The sequence below is a fragment of the Maylandia zebra genome, linkage group LG15 (assembly GCF_041146795.1).
Source record: "Maylandia zebra isolate NMK-2024a linkage group LG15, Mzebra_GT3a, whole genome shotgun sequence".
Lineage (NCBI taxonomy): Eukaryota > Metazoa > Chordata > Actinopteri > Cichliformes > Cichlidae > Maylandia > Maylandia zebra.
The window spans coordinates 12,755,360-12,778,757 of NC_135181.1; the positions used below are offsets into that span (position 1 = coordinate 12,755,360).

The 23,398-nt window shown below is 41.6% G+C and overlaps 1 protein-coding gene across 4 annotated transcripts in view; it reads right to left on the minus strand.

Annotated features, from left to right (window-relative positions):
- The window catches only part of tulp4a (TUB like protein 4a), a 29,139-nt gene that overhangs the window by 2,982 nt on the left and 2,759 nt on the right, over positions 1-23,398 (minus strand). For 3 of the 4 annotated variants that reach the window (XM_076873921.1, XM_076873923.1, XM_076873922.1), the window contains exons 3-13: positions 13,032-13,160; positions 11,306-11,467; positions 10,682-10,862; positions 7,632-7,739; positions 7,284-7,450; positions 5,772-5,996; positions 5,406-5,640; positions 4,423-4,567; positions 3,844-4,015; positions 3,580-3,673; positions 101-3,465 (exon numbers count right to left, since the gene is read on the minus strand). In XM_076873921.1, the coding sequence (XP_076730036.1) occupies positions 101-3,465; positions 3,580-3,673; positions 3,844-4,015; positions 4,423-4,567; positions 5,406-5,640; positions 5,772-5,996; positions 7,284-7,450; positions 7,632-7,739; positions 10,682-10,862; positions 11,306-11,467; positions 13,032-13,160 (4,983 nt within the window). The remainder of the gene's footprint in view (positions 1-100; positions 3,466-3,579; positions 3,674-3,843; positions 4,016-4,422; positions 4,568-5,405; positions 5,641-5,771; positions 5,997-7,283; positions 7,451-7,631; positions 7,740-10,681; positions 10,863-11,305; positions 11,468-13,031; positions 13,161-23,398) is intronic. The other variant, XM_076873924.1, reaches the window with a different exon arrangement.

The window sequence follows — 23,398 nt, forward strand, 5'->3', positions numbered from 1 at the left end:
AAGGAAAAAAGGTTCAATCCTGTTGGAGAAATGCTCTAAATCAATAAATGTTGAATGTGTGTACTTATTATTTCTGCAAGTTATATAAGAAAAGTATCACCTGTCTCCCCTCCAGTTCAATCTGAAAGTTCTTGGCGGACTCCTGGGTGACACGGCCACCGAAGTCCAGCTGGTATACCTGCGTGGCTTCATTCCACAGTGGCTGCTTGTTGGCCATGACATACACAAAGCCCTGGCTGCCAAGCCCTCTGTCCTCCTTCTCATTGGCTTTTCGACACTTGATCTCATCCAGCTCACTGGCAGCCCTCAAGTTCCTCTTACTCTTCCAACCCTTTTTACTGCTCTGGCACTGATTGAGCAGCTCGTCCCCACTGATAAATAGCTCTGGCTCACTTTCTGAACTATCTTGGAACTCACTATTGGCAGTGGCTTTACTCAGCTTCTTAGCCTTCAACTGTTGCTCCTTCTGTCCCTTGATCTTCTTCTTGTCTCTTCCTCCCAACCGTGGACTGGAAATGAGAGAATTGAAATCACCCAGGGCTCTGCCCTCTTTTTTGGATTTGCTCCCTTCGGCCAGTGGCGGCACATTAGCTTCCTCAGCCCGACCGTCCACGCGCTTGCGGTTCTTCTTACTGAACTTCTCCGATCGCTGCGGTACAGGGCTCTCAGTCAAGGAGAGCACCTCCTGAAAACTCTCCCCAGCCTCTGTCATGGTCTCTTGTAATCCCCCATGGCTCTGCAGCTCTGCTGGTGGTGGCGGAGGTGGTGGTGGCGGAGGAGGTGGTGGTGAGAGAACATTTTGGTCTACTGCCAGGTGGGAGGCTTTGGGTGGTAGTGGCACTGCAGGACTGGTCATAGGTGGGCAAGAATTGTAAGTACCCCAGGGTGTGTGGAGGGCAATGGGAGGAATGGGAAGCCCAGCACAAGCACTTCCTCCTGGGTACATAGGTGGGAGGGGGCAGCAGGCTAGGTTGGCCAGATTTGCAGAATAACCTGGTGGTAACACTAGGGTTGCATCCTGTTGTGAAAAGGGCAAAGGTGCCACCACCTCCTTTGGTGAGGCGCAGGGGCGTGGAGAACCTGGGATGGGTTGGAGCTGGGCTCCAGAATAGGCAGTTGCTGGGGGGTACTGGAGCGAGATCTGGTAGCCTGTAGCTGCTGCAGCAGCAGCAGCTTGGAATGATGCAGCACTAGGACTTGTGGGGGACTTTGGAGAAAGGACAAAAGGCAGCCTGGTTACATCCAAGTGCTGAGCTGGGCTAAGAATAAGGGGAGGTGGTTTGTGTGGTACAGGGGGGGCAGTGGAGTTTAAAGTCGCTGTCCGTTCCTGAGGAACCCACACCTCCTCTGTGGATGCTGGATCCCACTGATAGGGAGGTGGGCGCTTGACCACCAGCCCTGATGCATCACTTCCTCCTAGTGCCAGATGCCTCAATGATTGGTTCAGTGTCTCATCCTCTGTGAATGCTGAATTAACGTAATCAGCCCTATCTCTGCCGCTTACCCCTGCTGCAGCTCCAGACACTTCAAGTGAACTCATCAGATTATAAGAGGACTGGGAGGCCAGAGGAGTAGCACTGTTTGAATGAACAATGACTGTGCTGTGCGGTGCTCCGTTGCCTGGAGGAAAATCTTGTCTGATAATAGTTCCTCCCGCTATTCCATTAGCACTCCCTGGGGCAGTGCCTCCAACACTAGATCCACTGCTACACTGACTACAGGTGTATAAGGCTGTTGGCACCCTCTGCTGGAACGAGGCTGCTAGTGCAGTACTGTTTTTCGCCTTGGGAGGGAGTGGTCTAGGTGGTTCCAGCATCTGGGAAACTTTGAGGGCTGCCTCTCGGCTGTTCCTCCTGAGGGTGGCGTGGATCAAACTGCTGTCAAGCCTCTGTCCGGGATTCCTGCCAGCAGAGCTGTTCTGATTAGCTGAATCAGGGTACGGAGGCGGGTCTCCACTGGGTATAGAATAGCGAGGTGCAGTGAGTCTGTTCAGGGTAGCAGAGGTGTAGGGCAGCTGCAGCTTCTTGTCAGCTGAGGAGGAGGATGAAGACGAGGTTACCCTGAGAGTGGCGGAGCTGCCAGGTCCTTGGAGCGTGTAGACATTCTGATTGCAGACCAGGCGTGTTCGAGGACGACATACTTCTTCCACATTCCCACTGCTGTCAAATGTCGTTATCCTCTCATAGCCCAGCGGTGTTGGATACTGAGCTTGTTGCTGGCCTGAAGGATGAAGTGGAAACTCACCCTTCTTCATGCAAAGGTCTCCAGCGGGAGGAGTTCCACTGGCGCCCCCTCCTAATCCAGACGCAGCACTGGAAGATGCAGCGGAAGCTGATACCGAGGCAGCAGCAGCAGCAGCAGCCACAGCAGCAGCCACTGTCCCAGGGTAGGGGGGTGGGGGGTTCATCTTGCTTAGCTCTAGAGGGGCACTGAACACCACCGTGTCACCCTCAGCCAGCTGTGGAGGTGACCGAGTAGTTTTGATCTTCAGTAAGTGTTCGTGCTCGCCCCCTACTGCTCTCTCAACCACTAAATCAGCAGACTGATGAGGAATCTGGATATGCAAGGCCCCAGGTTGTAGCTGGTGCAGAGGTACACCCGAAGGCTGTCCTGAAGACATCGAGGAAACGGGGATTTGAATTTGAAGCTGCTGAAGCTGATGGTGCTGCTGTTGCTGCTGTGCTTGCAGCTGATGGTGCATTTGCTGCTGTTGCTGCAGTTGATGCTGTTGCTGCAGTTGCTGCTGAAGTTGTTGCTGTTGCTGTAGATGTATGTGCTGCTGGAGCTGCTGCTGCTGTATGTGTTGGAGCTGCTGCTGAATGTGCTGCTGCTGTTGTTGTAAGTGTTGGTGCTGGAGCATCTGCTGCTGCTGCTGTTGGAGTTGCTGTTGATGGTGCTGAATTTGTTGTTGGTGGTGTTGAAGTGACTGTTGTTGTTGCTGTTGTTGATGTTGACTTGGGTGTTGTTGCTGTTGTTGTTGTTGTGAAGGATGATGAGAAGGTGGCGGTCCAACCACTAGGCGACCTACTTCCAGTCCCCCAAATATGACCTGACCAGGACTCGAGTACCTGGTCGGTACTGTGTACTGGGCTGTCAAGATGGTGTCCTGGCTTTGGTCTGACCCACCAGCAGCCCCTCCAGTAGAGGTTGCCGTGGAATTGGTTAGGACATCCAACTGAACATTCTGATTGGCTAGGAGTGACTGGACCAGACCAATGCTTTGGGCAGGGGACATGGCCTGGGCTGGACTATGGATGGGGGCAATAGGGATGTTGACAGTGCAGGGTGGGTTGTCATCAGCACCGCCAGTAGGGCCTGAAACAGGCAGGTCATCTTCATCCTCGCTAAAAACATTGGGGCTGAAGACAGGGAGGTTGATGTAGTCCATGGAGATTTTCCGCACCTCTGGCAGGTAGATGGTCATCTGTCTGGGCTGCAGATGGAGGAGGCTTGTCTTGTAGATAACTAAGGAGTGAGAGGCACAATAAAAATAAATAAATTAGGAAAAGAAAAGTGACAACAGACAAATTAGACTTAACTGGAATTAATGTTTAATTATCCAACACGTTGATTTGTTACCTGCACCGAGATTGGTGGGTAAAAAAGTAGCCAGCCCCACTATCTTGAACTTTGTTCCCCAAATATTGGATGTGACCTGAGCAAGGTAATTTTGCTGCAAGATAAAAAAAAAAGATGCATTTTTCTATAAATATATTAGACACATTCCGAAATTTACAACAGTACATTTTATGTAAAAATCCATCGGTCGTGCTTCACAGCACACACAGGCAGCACGTGATCCCTTACCAGCTTCTCACTCAGCTACGATAACCTGATGTTTACCTGAGTGATGTCATCTAGAGGAAATTCCCTCCGTGTTAGACTGGGAGACCCAATTGAGGGTTTACGTATGGGTAACCGAGGTGACCTGGAGATCTCCTGCGTAGCACGGGAGAGTTTGGGAGATTTTCTGGGATCAATGTTGATCCTGTTGGTAAAGGGACAAACTAAGTCTCTACAGAGAAAGTGGCAAATAAAAAAAAGAAGAAGAAGGTTTAGGCATGCAGAGAAACCAAAAAGCAAACAGCAAAGAAAAGGAGCATTCAAATAAATTTTAACAGTTAAAACAAAAAAACTCAGAAAAAATTAGTTTCAATGCCATAAAATCTTAAACAGAATTAATGTGGCTGTTTACATGTTTCTGAAATGAATTCACTGTCATATAAATGCTTCTTGTATCAGACTCTTCAGCATGCCAGTGATCACTTGATTCCCGCTTGTTTAAAACTGAAAACCTGCAGAGAACTAATCTCCTCTTGTCTGCTTCACCTAAATCACTGAAAAGATCCAAGTGTCAAACAGAAGAGACAAAGTGGCTTGATGCAACATGCTCCTGTACACACAAAGCCGGGGTTTAGTTACCTGGGAAGTTTGGGGGACTTGCTACCCCTGGATATCTTTGGCGATTTCTTGCCAACCCAGTCATCACTCAGCTCAATGTCGCTGGAGTCTGAACAGTTACAGCTGTCAATCATGGCTGATATCAGACTGTTGCTGTATATCTCATCTGTGGAGACAAAATATGAAAATGACACTTAAGATGTTACTTTTGATGAAATGTTCAGATCAATACAACCAAAAACAACGTGTCATTTGTTCTCTCAGTTAAGTCACTGCTCAACTGTTAGTAATGTTGCTTTTTCAGATGGGCTGGATAAAGAATGATAAAATATGAATGCCTTTTGGTATTCTTTTTAGGTATGTTGAAACTGCAGGAAGCATTTTCAAATCTACTTGAGCAACCCGGAGGCAAGAATTGTCATAGCTTTGCCACAACATCACCATCATTATCATCCTATCAAAGCATTTTTCTACCATTTCTCAAACATTCATTTCTTCAGTCGTTCTCACTTTGTCTCCTCTTCCACAGTCACAAGGAGTCTGCAAAGCACAGCTGCTGCTCCAGTTTAGGTCAAACTAATTTATTTGATGAACATAAAAGTGTGAATGGTCTGGAACCATTTCATGGCTGGCTTCATTTATCACTGCGTGGGGAGAGAGAGGGTTGATTTATGAGCAACCCAGGGGCCATAAGAGGCCCCATTAAGCAGCTTTTAATTAACATGGGTCCAGTCTGCCCTATGTGACTAAAACTCGCAAAGTAAGAACGTCTGGAAAACTACTGGACAATGTCAGAACTGTGTCGGGGTTCATCTTTTGCAGTTCTACTTGAATTTCAGAATCAAAGATACATTTTTAGTTCTTATCTCTACGATCTTACTGTATTCTTTATTTTAGAACCAACATAAAAATGTAGTTATTGCATTTAGAAGCTAACAAACATTTCAGGTCTTCTTTGGAAAATTATTCTTTTTAAGTTACAGGTATGAAAAAACTAATCTCACCTGTTTTGCCGTCTGTCTTGGGATCCATAATAACAAACTCAGGCCGAAGTTTGCTTATTCTTCGGCCCTTGAGGATAGGGACCAGACCTCCTAGGTACTCCAGATACAGAGTATAGCAAGGCCCTCCCACTTCAGGGTTATCCTCCGTACGCTTCATGGTGCAGTGCAGGCGCTCGTTTCCAGCTGTCGGATAACTCACAAAATCTCTCATGTTGTTTGGATCTGGGATGGGAGGCTAGAAATGTAAAGTACAGTTAAGTTTAAAAACTTTTATGCTAATTACAGCTCTTCCCAAACCACTATTAAATCTATTCACATGGTGTTTTATGGTTTTAATAGAAATAAACCCCTCCTGGCCTGTGTTACCTTGATGGTGGGAACAAAAGCGGCAGTGACATAAGAACAGAGCCGGGAAGGCATTGTGAGCTTGGCAACGTCTTTTTCCTCCTTTAACGCTGTGGCAATGCCCTGCTGGCACAGCAGCTGCAGTGTGGCAACGCGGTGCTCAACTCGCACGACATAGAGCACTGGGCCCGATGCCAAGAACAGACGAGAGTCCCGGTGACCCCAGCAGAGCGTAGTGATGGGGCGCTACAGTATGAAGGGGAAGACACATCTGAGAATGAATAATATGCTTTCACAAGGCTAATGTAAAGCAAATCATGTCATTACTGCAAAACACTTCTTTGCTGGAGTGAAATCCTCAGAGTGATTCCTGAGAACAGTGATTTCATTCAATAAAAACCGAAAACAAAAGGAAATTATCTGTGAATGTTTACCGAAGTCTGTCATGCAGGCTGATTATTCGCGTAAAATAAAATAAATGAAAATCTTTAATCTTAAAATCTTACTATAATGATCAAAATGAATGTATGTACCCTCTGACGTCCTTAACAGGTGAGCCAATCTCCAAAACGAACATTGTCATGTATACATCAATGATTAACATCTCCGTTTTTAAACAAGGATACATTTTCCTGTATAGTATGTTCATTTCATCATCCCCCTACTTTCACATTTGTTTCACGAGTCAAGTTCACTTCACAGTTTCCAGAAATTGAATCCGAGACGATTTTTGTTAGAGTCAACACTTAATATGGAATGAAGAATTTGAAAAAGCATTGTGATCCTGGAAAGAATATTATCAGGGTTCATACGCATTTTTCAGGGTCAAATTCAAGCACTTTTTAAACACTTCCAAGGTCAATTTTCATGCTTTTCCAGCACAAAATAATAAGAATAGTTTTAAAAATTTGCACGTGTTATGTACACATTCTCGAAAATTATTTACTCACCTATCATGTGACTCGAGAGCGCAAACTCCGCCATTGGCGTTTTAAGGAGTGTTTGATGGAAACAACAATCTCCAGGCATGTTAGTGCACTCATCCCCGACTGTCCGGGGGAGGGGCGGGGTCACACATTGAAATACACTGACATGCAGAGGTCGTAGGCAGCCCAGGCAGAGAAATTTTGCTTTTAGACTTTGCGACTCATTTTATTTCTCTATCTGGTAAGAAAACTATTCGGTCAGATAGTTATTTGTGGTGAATGAAATACAGTTTCAAGCACTTTTAAGCACCACATCTGAAATTCAAGCACTTTTCAAACCTTGAAAAGACAATATTAGACTTCAAGCATTTTCAAGGATTTCAAGCACCCGTACAAACCCTGTAGTATCTTGTGTCATTACTATCTGCTAATTAAGTAGCCCTGGCCTTCCCATCTCATATTGTTCCTACCCCGGCTCACTGACTCACTTAAACTATAGTTGGTTATGGTAGTCCTCCCTTCTGCAAACTGAAGGGCCACTCGAACCACAACCTGCATTACTAAATATAAGAACAACTATTTTTCTAGGATGACACTCATAAGTCACCTGTGCTGGTGTATCCAGTGTGTAGATGTGTTCGCCTCGAACATTGTAGAACTTGACAATGGCGTTCCTGCTGGGTGGAGGACAGGAGGTGTCAGTGGAAAGGAGGGTCCTCTCCATCCCTGCCACTGCTAGTAGATCCCCCTGTGAGCACCACTGGACCACCACATCTACAACACAGAGCAAAGTAGTACACATACGTTTATGAAGGGAAACATCATTTTACACATTTTTACATCATTTAAAAAAAAGAATTAACACAAGTGAATGAAGGACACAATGAAGCGAGCAAAGGCCAAAGCAGCTAGAGAACTGCTGACTTAACAAAATTAATAACAAATGCACACAAACCTTTCAGAGCAGTGTGGATGAGGATGGGGGAGAGGTCGTCGTAGCTGTTCATCAGATTGATGTCTCCAGAGGTGAAGCTGACTGTCAGCAGTGGTTTCTGGCTGTGCACTAGGAATAAAGAAAGAAAAACAAAACACAAATGGTAAATGGTAAATGGCCTGTATTTATATAGCGCTTTACTAGTCCCTAAGGACCCCAAAGCGCTTTACATATCCAGTCATCCACCCATTCACAAACATATTAGCCAGGCATTGTGAACAGCTGTTCTGTTCATCAGAACTATCAATCACAATGCTTTTTAGATTTAATAGACACGTGTTTAGGAGAACTACACTTCTTTTATCATTTGTATGTATTTGCCTAAAAGTATAAATAATGTGTTTGTAGCTTAGAATAAGCATTTTCTATATACATAAAGAGTGTGCCCTCTTCCATGGAGCCCATTGAGCTTCAGAGTCAGCCAGAAAAGAAAGCCCAAACAATGGTTGTGGATGGTGTAGCCGCGATAGATTTGGAAAGTGTTAGCTGTTAGCTTTGACCTCACCACTAGACGCCACTAAAGTCTGTACATCGGTCTTTAAAAGAATGTTAATTTGTGCCCATCAGTGGGGAACGTGTGAAAAATATACAAGTCTGTGCTCTCAGTAGCTTCCAATAATACAACACAACAGCTTTCCTTTAACCAACTTTCTACCCACTACTAGAATTTAGCCTCACATCAAAAACAAGTGCAAAAACGACTGAAACAAAACGTTAAGTGACAGAACAAACTAGTTCAAAAACAGAACTGTAAGGTACTTCAGTTTGAATCATCTGACATTTAGGGACATTATTCAAGAGTATATACCAATTTTTAACATTACTATAAATAACACACCTTCAGAGAGCACTCATACATCTTCATTGAAATATCCTTGACTCCGTACTTTAATGTAATCCTGCAATGACCCAAATAGTACCATAAATAAAATGTCCACTTCTGCTTTGTTGTTGCAACATCCCCACAGATAGGATTTTAAATAGGTGTTGCTTTAAATCAGATACAAAATGGGGCTGTAACTGCAGTGTACTGTGCTGTGCGATGATAATGGGTTATCATCATGTATCATGACAAAGATTTGACAAGCCTTGTGCGTCACTCAAGTTGTTGACTCAAGAGATCATTTCTACTGGGGCCAATCAATTCATATTGAATGGTTTAATTAGTGAGTTAGAGCCTGATCTGTGTTCCAGCTTAGGTAAGCAGTTTTCAGCCTGGCCTGTGGTGAAAGAAGGAGGGGAAAAAAAATTTAATAGACCACTGGGAGGAGGATAGACCCTCACCAATATATCCCTAGCAACTGGGACTAATTAAGCTAATTTTTATTGGTTCCTGTTTTGTTTCTTTTGCCTCTTTTTCTCTACAGTTTGTTACGCTGGCTGGTGTGCACACGGAAATCAGCAGGAGAGGAGGCTGACCAGATGCAACAATTCCCTTGACAGACAGCTTACATCCCAGTGCACTAGATATTTTCTGTCCCAGTGGAAAACTGTTTTTCAGTTGGCTTGTGCTTCTTATGCTTCGTTAAACAGCTTACACTGGACCAGCAGCATACAGCTGTAGTTTAAATGCTTTTACCGAACACACTTATACATGTTGAGAAAAGCCAAGAACTATTTTTTTTTAAAGCTACTTTGGGTCACAGAGGTCCATTTAAGGAGACAAGACTGAAGCATGGGTTGCAGAAGTGCTTGTGACCTGGCTACTTCCAGACATTTGAATTTGTTCACTCCACAGTTGACTGATTTGTCTGGCTTGGTGACATGAAGTGGCGGTTTCTTGATTAAAAGGCAATCAGTCCAATGTACGCAACAGGAAGGCTAATGATTAGCCAATCAGTGCCACTGGCAAAATTACTGCCATTTGTCAAGCAATGTCAAGCTGTGCACTGCAACAAGGATATATTAAACCATCAGTTTCACTTGTTTTGGAGATGCAGGTGCAGAAATCTGTTTTTATATGAAAATACCTACAGGGGTTTTGGAGAAGTGGTCCACTTTTGGTATCCGAAGCACAGACTGTATATAAAACATAACTTCTGGAAAGTGATGTCAGTGCATTCCATTATCAATATCAATTATCGATTCGATTCATTAGTGATTCTCTTACAGAGAATCTTATTGATTCCCGGTACTCCCAGGAACTGGTTCTCGACTCTGATCCCTAGTAAACATGGGGTCACCATTTATTCAGCATGGGGTTCTGTCAATTACAGTCCCAAATGGAGCACAAAATGAGGACAAAGCAGAAAAACCTTTAGGGTGGGCCCATTGTTTGACATGTGACTTCAGCCTGAGCATGCAGTGTCGCTTGGTTTGTCAGTCAGATCCAGATTATCCCTGAAAAATTTTGAGTCCCATTATGAAGCTTGAGGTTTCATAACAGAGGACTCAACCAACCAATGGGTGACATCTAAGTATATTTATTGGTCATTTATACAGAGTATGTATGACCCCTAGCTCACCCTCATATGAACAAACCTATGATAAAGTAAGAGCTTACTTTAGTGGGCTCTAGCTTGCATAAATGATGGTTTACTGCTGGACCTGAAGGCTTATTCTACCTGTGGCCCTGCTGAAGTGGATTTCGACCTGGCTGTCATCCTTGCCTTTCTGCCAGTTTCCAAACTGAACATTTCTCCAAGCAATGATTCAGACAATACTGAATGTTGGGTCTTCTTGGGACTCATTGCTCCTTTTTAGGTGTTGGTTCTTGCTTTAGATAAACTTGTCTTGCAAACCATGTTTAAAGACTGCTAGCAATGATAACTTGCATAGCTGAGTAAGATATCTCCCTATAGAGATCTTCTTGTTGAGGCAAAGCAAGAAGATGTACTTCTACTCAATTAATTAAATTTTGAGACAAATAGTGTGACTAAATAAAGGTTTATTATTCTTTGAAAGATGTGATGTGTCACAGAGAGAATCAGGCAGGAAATTAACCAGGTACATTTGGTTTTAATGTATGTTTCTTGATCAGAAGGTAGAAGAAGAAGTTTTGAGTAGAATACCTTGTGGTGGGGGGTAGTCATCAGAATCTGTGTCGCTCTCACTGCTGTCCTCTACCAGGAAGCTGGGGTAGTTCCACGACATGCTGACAATACCGTCTGACTCATGCAGCAGTATATGGGCCAGCATGCGCCCATGGCAGTCCATCACTATCACCTGTCCATCTGCAGTACCAAACAACACCTGGCGCAAGTGCAAAAAAACAATATTAATGTGGACACTGACACAAGAACAAAGACTCACACTTGAAAGAGGAGAGAAAAATGAGACAACAGCAAGAAAGAAAAACAAGACAAATGCATATCACAGAGAAAAAAACTGCGAGAAATGGACATAAATGGGTTGATGGTGATAAACAAGGACAGTTACACATACACGGACTGAAAGTCTGCTGACATCCAACCTGTGCTGACAGTTTAACGGCATGAAAACAAAAATATAGCCTTACAAAGACAACAACACATTCAAGACAGTGGAAGCTTGCTGTCACTCACAGATTCAGCTCTCAGGGTTTCTGTCTACAAGTGGCAAATGGCAACCTAACATTTCTACTTCTACTTGCATTAGAAGACTGGGTAAGTGCCAGGTGAACATATCCTATGTTCAAAATCTGTATAGTGTGTTACCTGCTGATCATCTGGGGTCCAGATACCACAGGTAATGTGGCTTTCCAGGTTGATCTCAGAGGACCAGTGTCTTTGCCCACTGACAGAGCCCACCAGGACGAAGCCATCACGATAGGAGATAAGAGCCTGGGTCCCATCATGGGACCAGGTAAAGTCACTCACCTAGAAGGGACAGATAAGAAATGTTAGAGTTATTTAAAAAAGATAAAATAAATAAATAGTATATACCTCAGCTGTTGCACACAGAATCAGCAGCAGCTTATGATTCTGTAAATGATTTATATTTTTAATTTAAATCATTTTTTAGGAAGAATTCTAAAATATTCTGGTTCCAAATTTGAAGCTCTGCTTCTATTCAAATGCAATTGATCTAGAGACTAATTATGACAAAACAGTGTCCCTCAACTCAAATAATGTATATAAAAAAAACTTTAACCTCTCAGACAAAAGCAGAGCAGCGATGGCATTTTAAAAAGCACAGACCATATAAAAGTGTGGCTATTGTTCAGATTGTCATCTCCAATAATAACTCAAGTAATCACAAAAGATGCTGTCAACATGTGTCAAGTCTTAGCTCAAGGAATGATGACAATGTTTGATCGATGTGGCCTACCTACCTATGTTTGCTTGGCAGGCTTAATTTTTAATTAATGTGCAGCATCAGTAAAAACACATAAAACCACTTGAGGTTTGATAAAAATGATTTAAAAAATAACAAATATACATTGATTAGCGTGTAATTACTTCTTCCAACAAACTCAATTTCATACATTTATAATAAATCCATTTAACACTAGTTTGTGAGCGGCCATGTTGCCCCACCATCTTCAATACAGTGGCCAAAATGGACATTGCTGTTCCACCTAATCACTTTTTATATATGTGGCCACCATTTAACATTTGGACATAAATATTTTTATATTCTCTTTCTCATCATCTCCACCACCACTGCTCTTTCTCCCCCCCTCATTGTCACTTTAACCACTTCCTCCTCCCCTCCTCACACATAAGCATGCACAAATACGCTTATTTATTCTCAATATTGTCACATTTATTTTTTCTTAGCAGAATAGAAATGCAAGCCTCACATGTCCAGACAGCTGACCAACAACAATAACAACAACATCTGCTTATGACCTAATATTATGCCAGCTAATGTTACACTTGAGTGTCCTAACAATCACACTTTCGCTCTGATTATATACGCCCTCTGTCATTGCAGAAAGTTTGACTAACACTGACGAACACCAGCAAAAACAACAGCGCCAACAGAAAAGTTCAAGACATTCCTAACGACTCAACTCGGTATCGCAAAGTTTTACAGCCTCCTCCAGTGTAAACAGAAATGGGCACCAATAAATACCTGAGGTAAACAGCGGCTTAACAGCCTACACTCACTATAGATGAACTGTGGCCAGAGTTGTTTGTCCTACAGCAGCCACCGTAGCTATAATTATGCATTTGAATTGGAGGGGGTTAAAAAAGACAACTCAGTCGAGTGCGATTTCAAATCTACTGACATCTAGTGGCGGGGTTTTACACACTGTAACTTTAAGTATTACAGGTTTATTGCAATGACATTATATTGCTTTATATTATCACTGCTTGCTTTGCTTCCATTAACTCTATCATATAGTTTTACCCATTATTTACACAATAATTTCTTACAATTTTTTAAAACTAGTTAAAAGGACCGATTTACATTTTGTCTACTTGTGTCTCTCACCTGAGCTCCTCGGTCATTGACGAGCTCCACAGACCAGCGGCCCTCATACTGGATCCAAACAAAAATGCCTCCATCTGTGTCACATGTGGCCAGTTTCTGGAAAGGCTCATTCCAACGCACCAATACCACCTGAAAGCAGAGGTGAGGTAAAAAACACAAACAAACAATCAGATAAAATTATCAGAAAGACTGTTCAGTGTCCTTTGACAGCCATTATTTTACAAGACATAAGAAAATGTACTAATTCACTCCTTCACTGACAGTGAATTTAGCCATGGCTCTGTGTCAACTTACCTACAGATAACATGAGAAAAACAACAAAGTGCCTTTAATTAAGACATTATACTCTAGAATCAGCTGAATGCCTAAAATCCAAGTTCCCACATTTCAATGAACTAAATTTAGCATCAAGAAAGATGGAAATAACTCAAAAAGTGGGTTAACCTCGTTTTGAAAAAGTCACAAAGGAGCCGCTAATATCTTGAATATTACAGACAGAGAGATTCAGTTATAATGTCACCTTATAACTGAATGGCACATTTCAAAATGGGACATTACAGCATTTTTGCGTTTATGGAAGAAAAGAGATGTATACAGGAAAATAATAAAGAGGAGTCTTACAGGTTGACACAAACATATGTCTCTCCGTTTGCCCTGAGTTTAGTACTGTAAAGACTGATTGTAATTTGCTTGGGTATGAGCTGCAGGAGCACAGTATACAAAACACTCTTCATAACACGTTTCTGTCACCCATCTTAAAAGGTGCCCATCACACTCTCCATCCTGCCCCCTCCTCTCTTCGTGTCTCCATTTGTCTTCTGTTCTGTAGCGTGACTCAGCCTATTCCCCGGAGGAGTAATCCTAAGAAGGGAGCCGCTCTGCTCTCGCTAAGTGAAGCACGTGGGTCGTACACGTTCACACACGCAGCACCGAGCAGGGTTTTAGTGGTGCTCAAGCTCTCTGACTGCAAGTCCAATAGATCAGCGGGTCTGAGTTGGATAAGCCAGTAATGCTGCCAACCCTTAAACAACACTTCCTTACCTCTGTGCAACACACTCACAGTTCCATCCATCAATGAAACAGATGCTATTAACTGTGCGTCCCCATTTTATATTCCATCAAGAAAAGAAACAATCAATCATACTTACACTTGCTTGAATACTTTATTATCTTCTTGCACTAATGCCATTAATGCTGACTTACAGGTTATTAATTAAGAACTTCTTTAAGAATTCATCTAACACAAATGATCATTAATCACAAAACTTTCCTCAAACAGTATCTTGCTATAGTCTATGGACTTTTCAAGCAGCATTTTAGGCATTGGAAAAAAAAAAATTAGGATGATCAGGCTTCAGGAAAAAAGATTATTGGAGCAACATCATGTAGTCAGGGCATATATTTAATGAGTGAGGCTCAGCAGCTCCAATTGTTTTGAAAAAAATATATATATTTTTTTTTACAAACCCAGGAAAAAAGATATAAAATGCACAAGGGAACATCACAATATTTATCAATTATTTCTTATTGAGTAATACCCTGTTTGTCACACTTATTAGTCTGGAAGTCAAATCAGTCAATTTATATGAATATACAAGGCATGGCCCTAAAGCTTAATGGGCAGATAGTAGTTTTTAATCAATGTCCTGTCCCTGCTATGCATCATTAAAGTGTCCTCTTAGCCAGATTTTGCATGTTCTAGTTTGTCCTTTTCCTCTGTGTCTTTGTAGCAATGACAGTCATCCTATTGCAGGTCTACAGCTGAAGGTCTCCACATCATTCTGAGATGTCCGCATTCACAGACCATTAAAACTAGCCTGCCATCTATCATTCTGGCACAGCAATCATTCATGCAGCAGCATTCACTGGGTGCAAAACTAATAGGCTTCTGCACCAGTATTGTCAAAGATAACACATTACAAGGATCTCATTGGGGGGGGAAAAAAAACACAGATTTGTGGTGTTCCTCCATCTATGCACTGTCTGCAACCTCTGGCGATCAAAAGGGATTTTCCACGTGGTATTATACAACATAATTCAGTCCCAACTGGAGGAGACTTGTGGCTTTAGATTAGGCATGAGCTCTAGTTTGCATAAAGCTAACAGCATTCATGCAACTACAAAGCAGGGTCAAAGGAAAACATAAAAGGATAAATTAGCATTGGATTTACACATGCTGTGTCTCACGTGTGTTCCCACTCACAGCCCCACAGAGGTGAGAATAAACTGTTTGTCTGTAAATTTAGCTCAGTGTGGAGATTAGTGTGAGCTGGTGAGCCATCCTGCGAGGGGGGACAGCTGAGCACCTCATGTGATGCAGCGATCAGGGAGATCAGACATCACATAGAGACAGACAGGATAAGCGTTGGGAGCTGCAGGACCACGAGGAGCCTGAGGTGTCACAGGAAAGGCACATCAACATGTGCAAACACATACAGTTAAAAAAACTTCTTTAATTACAGTGCATTATATGCTCAAACAGACAGTAATCAGCGCCAATAAGCTCAGAGAGATATTAAAGAACTTTGGAATGACATGTAAAAAAAAAAAAAAAAAAAAATTATATATATATATATATATATATATATATATATATATATATATATATATATATATATATATATATATATATATATATATATATATATATATATATATATATATATATATATATATATATATCACTCAAAGGCTTTAGCATCATCATGTAGAGAACACCTACAAGTTTTTGTTTCAAAAATACATAATAGCTCTATATCTACTACAATCAGGGCTGTTTTTACACTCTTGCAGTATTCTAGGACCCCTAAATCAGAGACTCTCTGAAAGGCTGCTGATCCCATATTCAACTAAAAGCTCTGGGATTGAGTTTTAGTCTGATGAGATAGAAACAGATTGTTTTTAAAGCTGTGACGCAGACACTTCTTGATTGGATCTTAATCATAACACCCCTTTAAAACATTCCAATCACATGGATATTTTCCCCCAAAGTAAACAAAGACATTAACATTGACTAGTTGTTAATTCAAGATGGGAAACAAATTAGTGTCCATGCCTGCAACTGACTTTTTGACATTGCTGTTCTTCCTCTGTACTAGTATTGTACTGACCAACCCTCAGCCTCCTGTTGGCAACTGAACAAGCATACCCAGTGACCTCAAATCGCCATGCGATGTGCATTTTTAGGTGTGCATACTCCTTTGGTGACTTGTGCAAGGACAGCTGGAGACACCAAGTAAGGATAGTTGTTAGACTACTCTCTTGTCTGTTTGGAGGATACATGTGCAGTTTGGGCCCTTGTAGTACAGTGGCTTTGCAGGGAAGTCTGGACCAGCCTGTAGGATGCAGTGGAAGAGAAACTATGATTTTATTAGTTGGCTAGCTGGTTCAGGCAGAAGAGTTTATCCAATCTACAGAAATTTTTCATGTAAGCATGCAATGTGGAAAGTGTAACTAACACTAGAGTTAATTCGGATGGAGATCATTTCTATAACTGCTATGCTGCTCATCTGGATGGTTTTGGGATCAGTTTTGGGAGCATTAAGAGCCAAATACAATCACTGGACCAGTCAGAGTTTGGTGCATAAATGCATTTCTCTAAACACAAGTGGTTACGCTGCCCATTACTGTTGTGTCAGATATATGTGAGATGGTTGCGTGAAAATTACATCCAAAGCATTTTGAGGGCTTAATATTGCACCAGAATTCTTCCTGTGCAGACATAGATGGTCCATTGTAGCTGATGGTCATCCCATGCCTTTTAAGTACAGATATGCTTTTAGGAAAGGGAGCATAACTGACCACAGCAACTTCGCTGAGAAGAGTAAATCAAACCAAGCAACAGCTTCAGGAGGCACTGGTGTCAGCACAACTGAGGGGACACTATGACAGCGAAATGCCATAGTGGTGAAGGTGTGAGTGCAAGTCCATGACAATGCATGTCTGATGCACAAATAACTTTGTCTCTGCAAAACGTTTGAGGAAAGGGAGAGCCTTAATATATTACACTTAGTCATTATTTTACTTTTTTCATGCATCCAAGATAAGAGCACCATCCAGGTCTATGATTTCCCTCTTTTCCTTCCAGATGAAGAGTTGACTTATGGGTAACACAGAGCTCATCGAGGATGGAGAGAGGAAAAAGAACTAGGAGAAGCTACTTTTGGCAGTTCCCTTATTCGCAAATGGTCACGACAATCAAAAGCAGGTTCGGTTTCGTAGAGTTAACCCCTTTTCTGGTAGGGTCTCCCATGGCAAATTGGTCCTGGGTGCAGGATCAAGGGAACAGTTCACCCTGCCCGGAATAGGATTACCAGGGCCCCGTCCTGGAGACAGGCCCGGGGAGGGTGCCCGGGCCTGTGTCTGGTGGTCAGGCCTTAGTCCATGGGGCCCGGCCGGGCACAGCCCGAAAAAGGGACATGGGCCCATCCTCCTGCAGGCCCACCACCTCCAGGAGGCACCAGGTACAATGTGTGCCTGGCGGTGGGCAGGAGCGGAGTCCCTGATGGACCGATCCCCGCCCACCAAGACTAGAAAATCAGATATCAATATCAGTTAAAGAAAAGCTCTGTGCTGTGCTGACACAAAGGCAAGAATTAGCAGGAGTGATTTGCAAATCCATCAAAAGAGGTAGAATCTGAGCTCATTATGTGCAAGTCAGGTGTGTAATAAAACCTTAATAAATAATAATAAGTTAATAGCATTTACAATTATTATTAATGTGTGCTGTAAAGACTCCTGAAAGTACCGTTAGGGAAACTGCATTGAATAATAGAAAATAAGTAATCTGAGTGATACCAGAGTCCCTCACACCACTGGTGTTCCTCAATCGGCAGAATAATAAAAAGGAAAATAGTGACCAAAACAGGCACAAAAAATATCCAGTTGCAGGCACCTCACAATAGGTTTGAACAAGTACTAAAAGGCCTTAATTTCCATGGGCCAGAGAGATTAAATGATACACCCACCCTCCTTCTTTGGGGGTGTTTCTACATTGTGTAGTTTTGAGGCCTTAAAGTCTGATAATCATGCATCTCATTTCATGCAGACAAATTTGGTAATAATGTTGAGTAAGATCAGACACTAAATAGGACTGGATTTAATGCAATAAATCCACAAATAACACAAATAAATACTCACATTTTTAAAGTGATCATACCTTATAAAACAAAGGCTATATTTTAAGTGTTATTCTTCATTTATTTGACAAGGATCAAAATGAATCCCCGAAAACAGAACAAAATACTACTGTGATTCAAGTTTTTGTGGGGGCTGAAGGTTTTCAGATTTCCAACAGAGCTGTGACACTCTTACGTTTGGTAAAGGCTGCTATAGGCTGTTAAATTTTTTGTAATAAGGAGCTTTAATAAACTAGCATACATAATATAAACAGTGTATAATATCTTTTAGCCTACCTAGTTATTCAGAAGGACAGAATAAGGCTCTATTATTCTGCAAAGACAAGTGTACGAAACTTTGCGTCTGTCTGTCTGTCTGATCCTTCACTACAAATATTGCTGAAGATGAACTGCACAGGCCACGCTGGAAAATTTGTAGTGAACAGAAAAGTACACCTGGATCTGAGGAAACAGTCGTTACGCAACAAGTCCTCTCCAAGGATGGATTAGCGCACTAAAGCCATTTCCACTAAGCACATTTGGAGGGACCATTTTAATTCAGTGAAACTTGGCAAACCTGAGCTGGCCTTTCAATGTCAAGAGGTCACATAAGGAGAGAGCAGAAGAAGACACACTCCATAAAGTCAGGTAGCGACCAGCACAGGGAAGGTGATTATGAAAGGAGGAAGAGACAAGACCAGGAAACACTATAGCTTGTAGTTACTGACAAAAATAAAGCTGTTGTAAAGTTGTGAGGTTCCCATTTAAGTCTTAACAGAAGTGTTAGAAAAACACTGAATAACAGAATCCTTCCTGCTCATCTAAAAAGAGGTGTTAATTCTTCCACAGGCCCTCAACAGCAATATAAACTAGTTTATTTATGAGGCTTTGGCAGGGAGGAATTTTTAACACATGAAAATGTGACACAGAGCGAAAATGCAAGAAAGTGAAGGAACATACAAATACTGCTGGGCCTAATCAAATGGATTGATTTACCCAAGTTGATCAATCAAAATCTGTACCAGCAGAACAACAATGCACAGACAAACTAGAACACATAAGAGCAAGAATATGGCCCGCAAACCAGCTCAATCTGGCCAGGACATAAACTATACATGGTTAATGCCTCCATATAGCTTCTTCAACATTTGCGTAAAGTGTCAAATAAATAACCACCAAGCACTGCTATAGTGTACTCCCAGAGCATGGAACAACTGCTCAGATACAAATCAGTGTATGGATCAGTACATAAGTTACAGACGTTGCACTCTGAGCTCAGTGTGGTAAACAAATGATTGTGTCATGGTGTCTTCTGTCTCTGTTGGACTTTTTCCCCCAGAGAAAAGTCTACACCTGTTATCAAGGGGAAACTAAGAGGTGGGACTCCTATGTTTGGGCAAGAATACACCCATAAGTCTCTTGTGAATAGTTCAGAGGTTTGAAACAAGTTTCTGCAGTCAACAATCAGTAGATATCAATAATCATAAAATTTATTGTTTAGGATATATTACATTCTTATGACTAACATTAGTCACTTTAAATATTCCCTATTATACTTTGAGTTAAAAAACAAAACACGGAACTGCCTCAATGCAAGACTTAAAACTTCCTCGCACAGCTAAGCACATATGATTCTAGCGTAAGACAACTATCACAGCTGGCAGATGACAGGACACTGACAGACAATTTGCCCAAAACCTCTGCTGTGGCCAACATTTTCTTGTCAACATGCTGACAGTCATTGTCAAGCCTGTCTCTGATGTTCAGCTCTCATGGAGAATGAATGGACGCCTAGTGATTAGCTGCTCGCTCTGCTCAGCATCTGAATGCACTGTACCAGGAGAAGAAGGGGGGGGATAAAAGCATTAGATCGTCAAGAGAAGCATTGATCTATTTTGACACAAGCCCAGAGGGATTATTTTTCACCATCACAAATACAGTTGTCTAAAAAGATGTAAAATGTAGCACTTTTATCTATTTTCAGCCTTATTTTTGAGTGGTGGAGCTGACACAGCTGCTGCTAAAGGTTAGCGTTCTCTTAAAATAACTAGATAAAAATAATATCAGAACATTCAAGGGCAAATTCTGCTTTTTTCACCATTATTTTCCTGATTTTTTTTAAATAGAAGTGTCACAACTTCTCCCTATTGAATTGTACCAGTTGAGGAGACCTGGATGTCTCATGAGTGCCTCCAAGGTGAGGCGTTTTGGGCATGTCCAACTGGGAGGATACCCCAGGGCAGACCCAGGACACACTGAAATTACACCTCTCAGCTGGCTTGGTAATGCATCGTGTCCCCACTGAAGAGCTGGAGGAGGCAGCTAAGGGGCGCAAGGTCTGACTGCTGCCATCGCGACACCGACACACAGAAGAAAGCAGATGGATGAACATAGATGATTTATGTTTATGATACTGAAAAGAAATGGTACACCCCTATTGCTGCCATACATGCCTGTATATTAAGCCACCCAAGTCCATTAGAACAAGGGCATTCATTTTCATCTTTGAATGGGTTTAAATCAATCTAGGCTTTTGCTGTTATAATCAAAACAGAGTACAAATCCACCACTTTTGAAAATTATATATATATATATATATATATATATATATATATATATATATATATATATATATATATATATATATATATATATATATATATATATATATATAAAGATAAGTGTGAGGATAACGAAGCGTGAAAACCAGTTGAAACCAGTCTAAACTTCTAAATGCTGGCAAGTCAGTTGTCATGTACTGGAAGTCAGGGTTTTTTCTTAAATATGAAAAAGGGGATCTTGTCAACAGCCCTCTAATCAAGTGCATTATCTGCCATGGTAACGTGGAGCCAAACAAACTAAAGGGGCACTTGGAAACCAAACACGACTCCAAGGCAGAAAGCAGGAAGAAAGCTGGTTGGAATTTGTGTCCAATAAGGTGATGGAGGGAACCTATATGCTGATGAAGCTTACTGCAAACCAAAAAATACATTAATTGATTTGGTTTGTTTTTTTAAAGTAGGATCCTTGAAAGCTCCAGATGCTGCAAATGTGTTATCAAAGTGCCTAGAATGATTGCACGGAAGCCATTTTCCACAGATATGAATACAGATGTGACTTGGGAACAAAATGCTTAATAACCCCTGCTGAAATGTTCAAGCTTTACTTTTGTAGGCTGTCTAAACAGTCACATATAGTTATTAGCATTTTTACTAAGCAACCAAGCACCATAAAAAAATGGCTCAACAGAAAACAAATTGGTATGCCTCTGTGAAAAGGTGGCTGTGAGTTACAACAAAAGGATCCCACTTTTCACCTTGCTCCTTTTGAAGCTGCTATGTTGTAATTATTTCTCAAGCTGGTTGGAAGGGAGTGAAGCAGGTGGAGGAGGACATATGTTTACTGGGATTATTACAGGACCCAGAAAACCTTTTCAGTACCTGAACATCACAACAGACTTAAAAAAAAAAAAAAGTGCTACAGCAAGACAATAGGGGAGCTTCTCCACATCATAAGATGCTTTTAATTCAAGTAGCTTGCAGTGCCAAGGTCTGTACTATAGGTAAACTCAGGTGTAATCCAAGGGTACCCCAGGCACTGGCACTGCCACACACTACAGTCCATTATCCACATGCCCTCTTCTTATCAGATGTCTGAAAGCTTAAGATCCGTCTTTTACTTTACTACAATGCCCATATTGGGACAAGTCCAAAACACACATCCATTCAGACGCTCACTTACATTAGGAAGATCACTGAACACTGAGGTCTATACATCAACAGGAATAATGGCCAAATTTAAAGATGCTGACACGAGTATTGATCTTGGCAGGACTAAACTCCTATAGGATGAGTTCATATTCCATTTCTGTGTCCGTGTGCTTTTCTTAACATGACTTGAGCCAATTTGTATGAAAGGACACTCGTCACCAGCAATGACAAGTTCTCAATGACAAAGCTGACGTTTAAAGGACAGGACTGTCAGGGGACTAACGGCATTTGATGCTGAAAGAGCAGCTTTTATAGACAAAGGGTTATGGCAAATGCACTGACAAGAATGAACCTCTTTAAATAAAAGGTGATAATAAATAAATACACATTAATACATATGTAAATGCAATGCTGCAAGTTTAATTTGAAAGACAGTAAAAAAAATAAAATTAAAAAAAGTCAAGTGGTGCAAGGAATGCAAAGTAAAAAAAACAAACAAGTACAGCGTATATAGCGTGCTCCTGGGGGTCATTTCTTTTGTATTATAATATGTATTGCAATCTGCCCTCTCTTCATCACAACTGAGATGAGAAATGACCCAAGTGAGTGAACCGATCTGTCACAACTTGACAGAATTCATTAAGCAGCGTAATTTCCACCAATGTCAGAAACCCCAAATTATGCATAGAGTGCGTGAGTGATGGATTCCACATCGCCCAAAGCATTTATTTACTGCTTTATATCAAAGCGTGGAACGTGGAAGCGTGGAACTGGAGAGGACCTTTACTACTCATTACTAGCGCTGGAATGAGGTCAAAGAGTAAAAATGTGCAAATCTTGATCAAAAAATAAATAAATAAATAAAAAATAAAATAAAAACATGTACATCCTAAAAGCAAGCAATCTGAGAGTTAAGTGTGAAATAAATTGTGGGCACAAATGAATAGTGCAGTGCCAAACTCCGTGAGTGCAGAAAAGGAAGATGCAGACATCAAATGAGATTATCAGAAATATCAAAAACATCTGGTGTAAATGTTTTTCTTATTATTTAGATAGACTATATAGATAACAGCTGAATGTTTAAGTGGTCAGAGTTAAATGGCATTACTGCTGTGCTTCAGTCACACCGTGTAGGGATTCATCCACTCTCCCCTCAGCTGCCTTGGAGAGTGCTGACACTGCACCTCACTCCAAACAGCTAAACCCACTAAATAGAAAACGCAACCTGTGTTCAATCTCCACTTGTCCTGTGTGTGTGAGAAAAAAATCCTTATTAGTATTTAATATTGCTGGGACATTTGACTCAGACAGTCATCCAGTCTTTTTGGTTCAACTAAATTGCCTCAATGCATTCTTTGTGGGAATCTTTGAGGGTTATTACTATACTGAGGGATAGGAATAAAGCCTGTCTGGAGTAACAGAATGTATTGACTAGGAAGAGCATGCATATCTTGTATACATATCTTGACTGCAACCAAAAAGTTGATCTAACTGGCAACTTACGGTTAATGAATATCAACCACTGCAGGAAAACACAAAA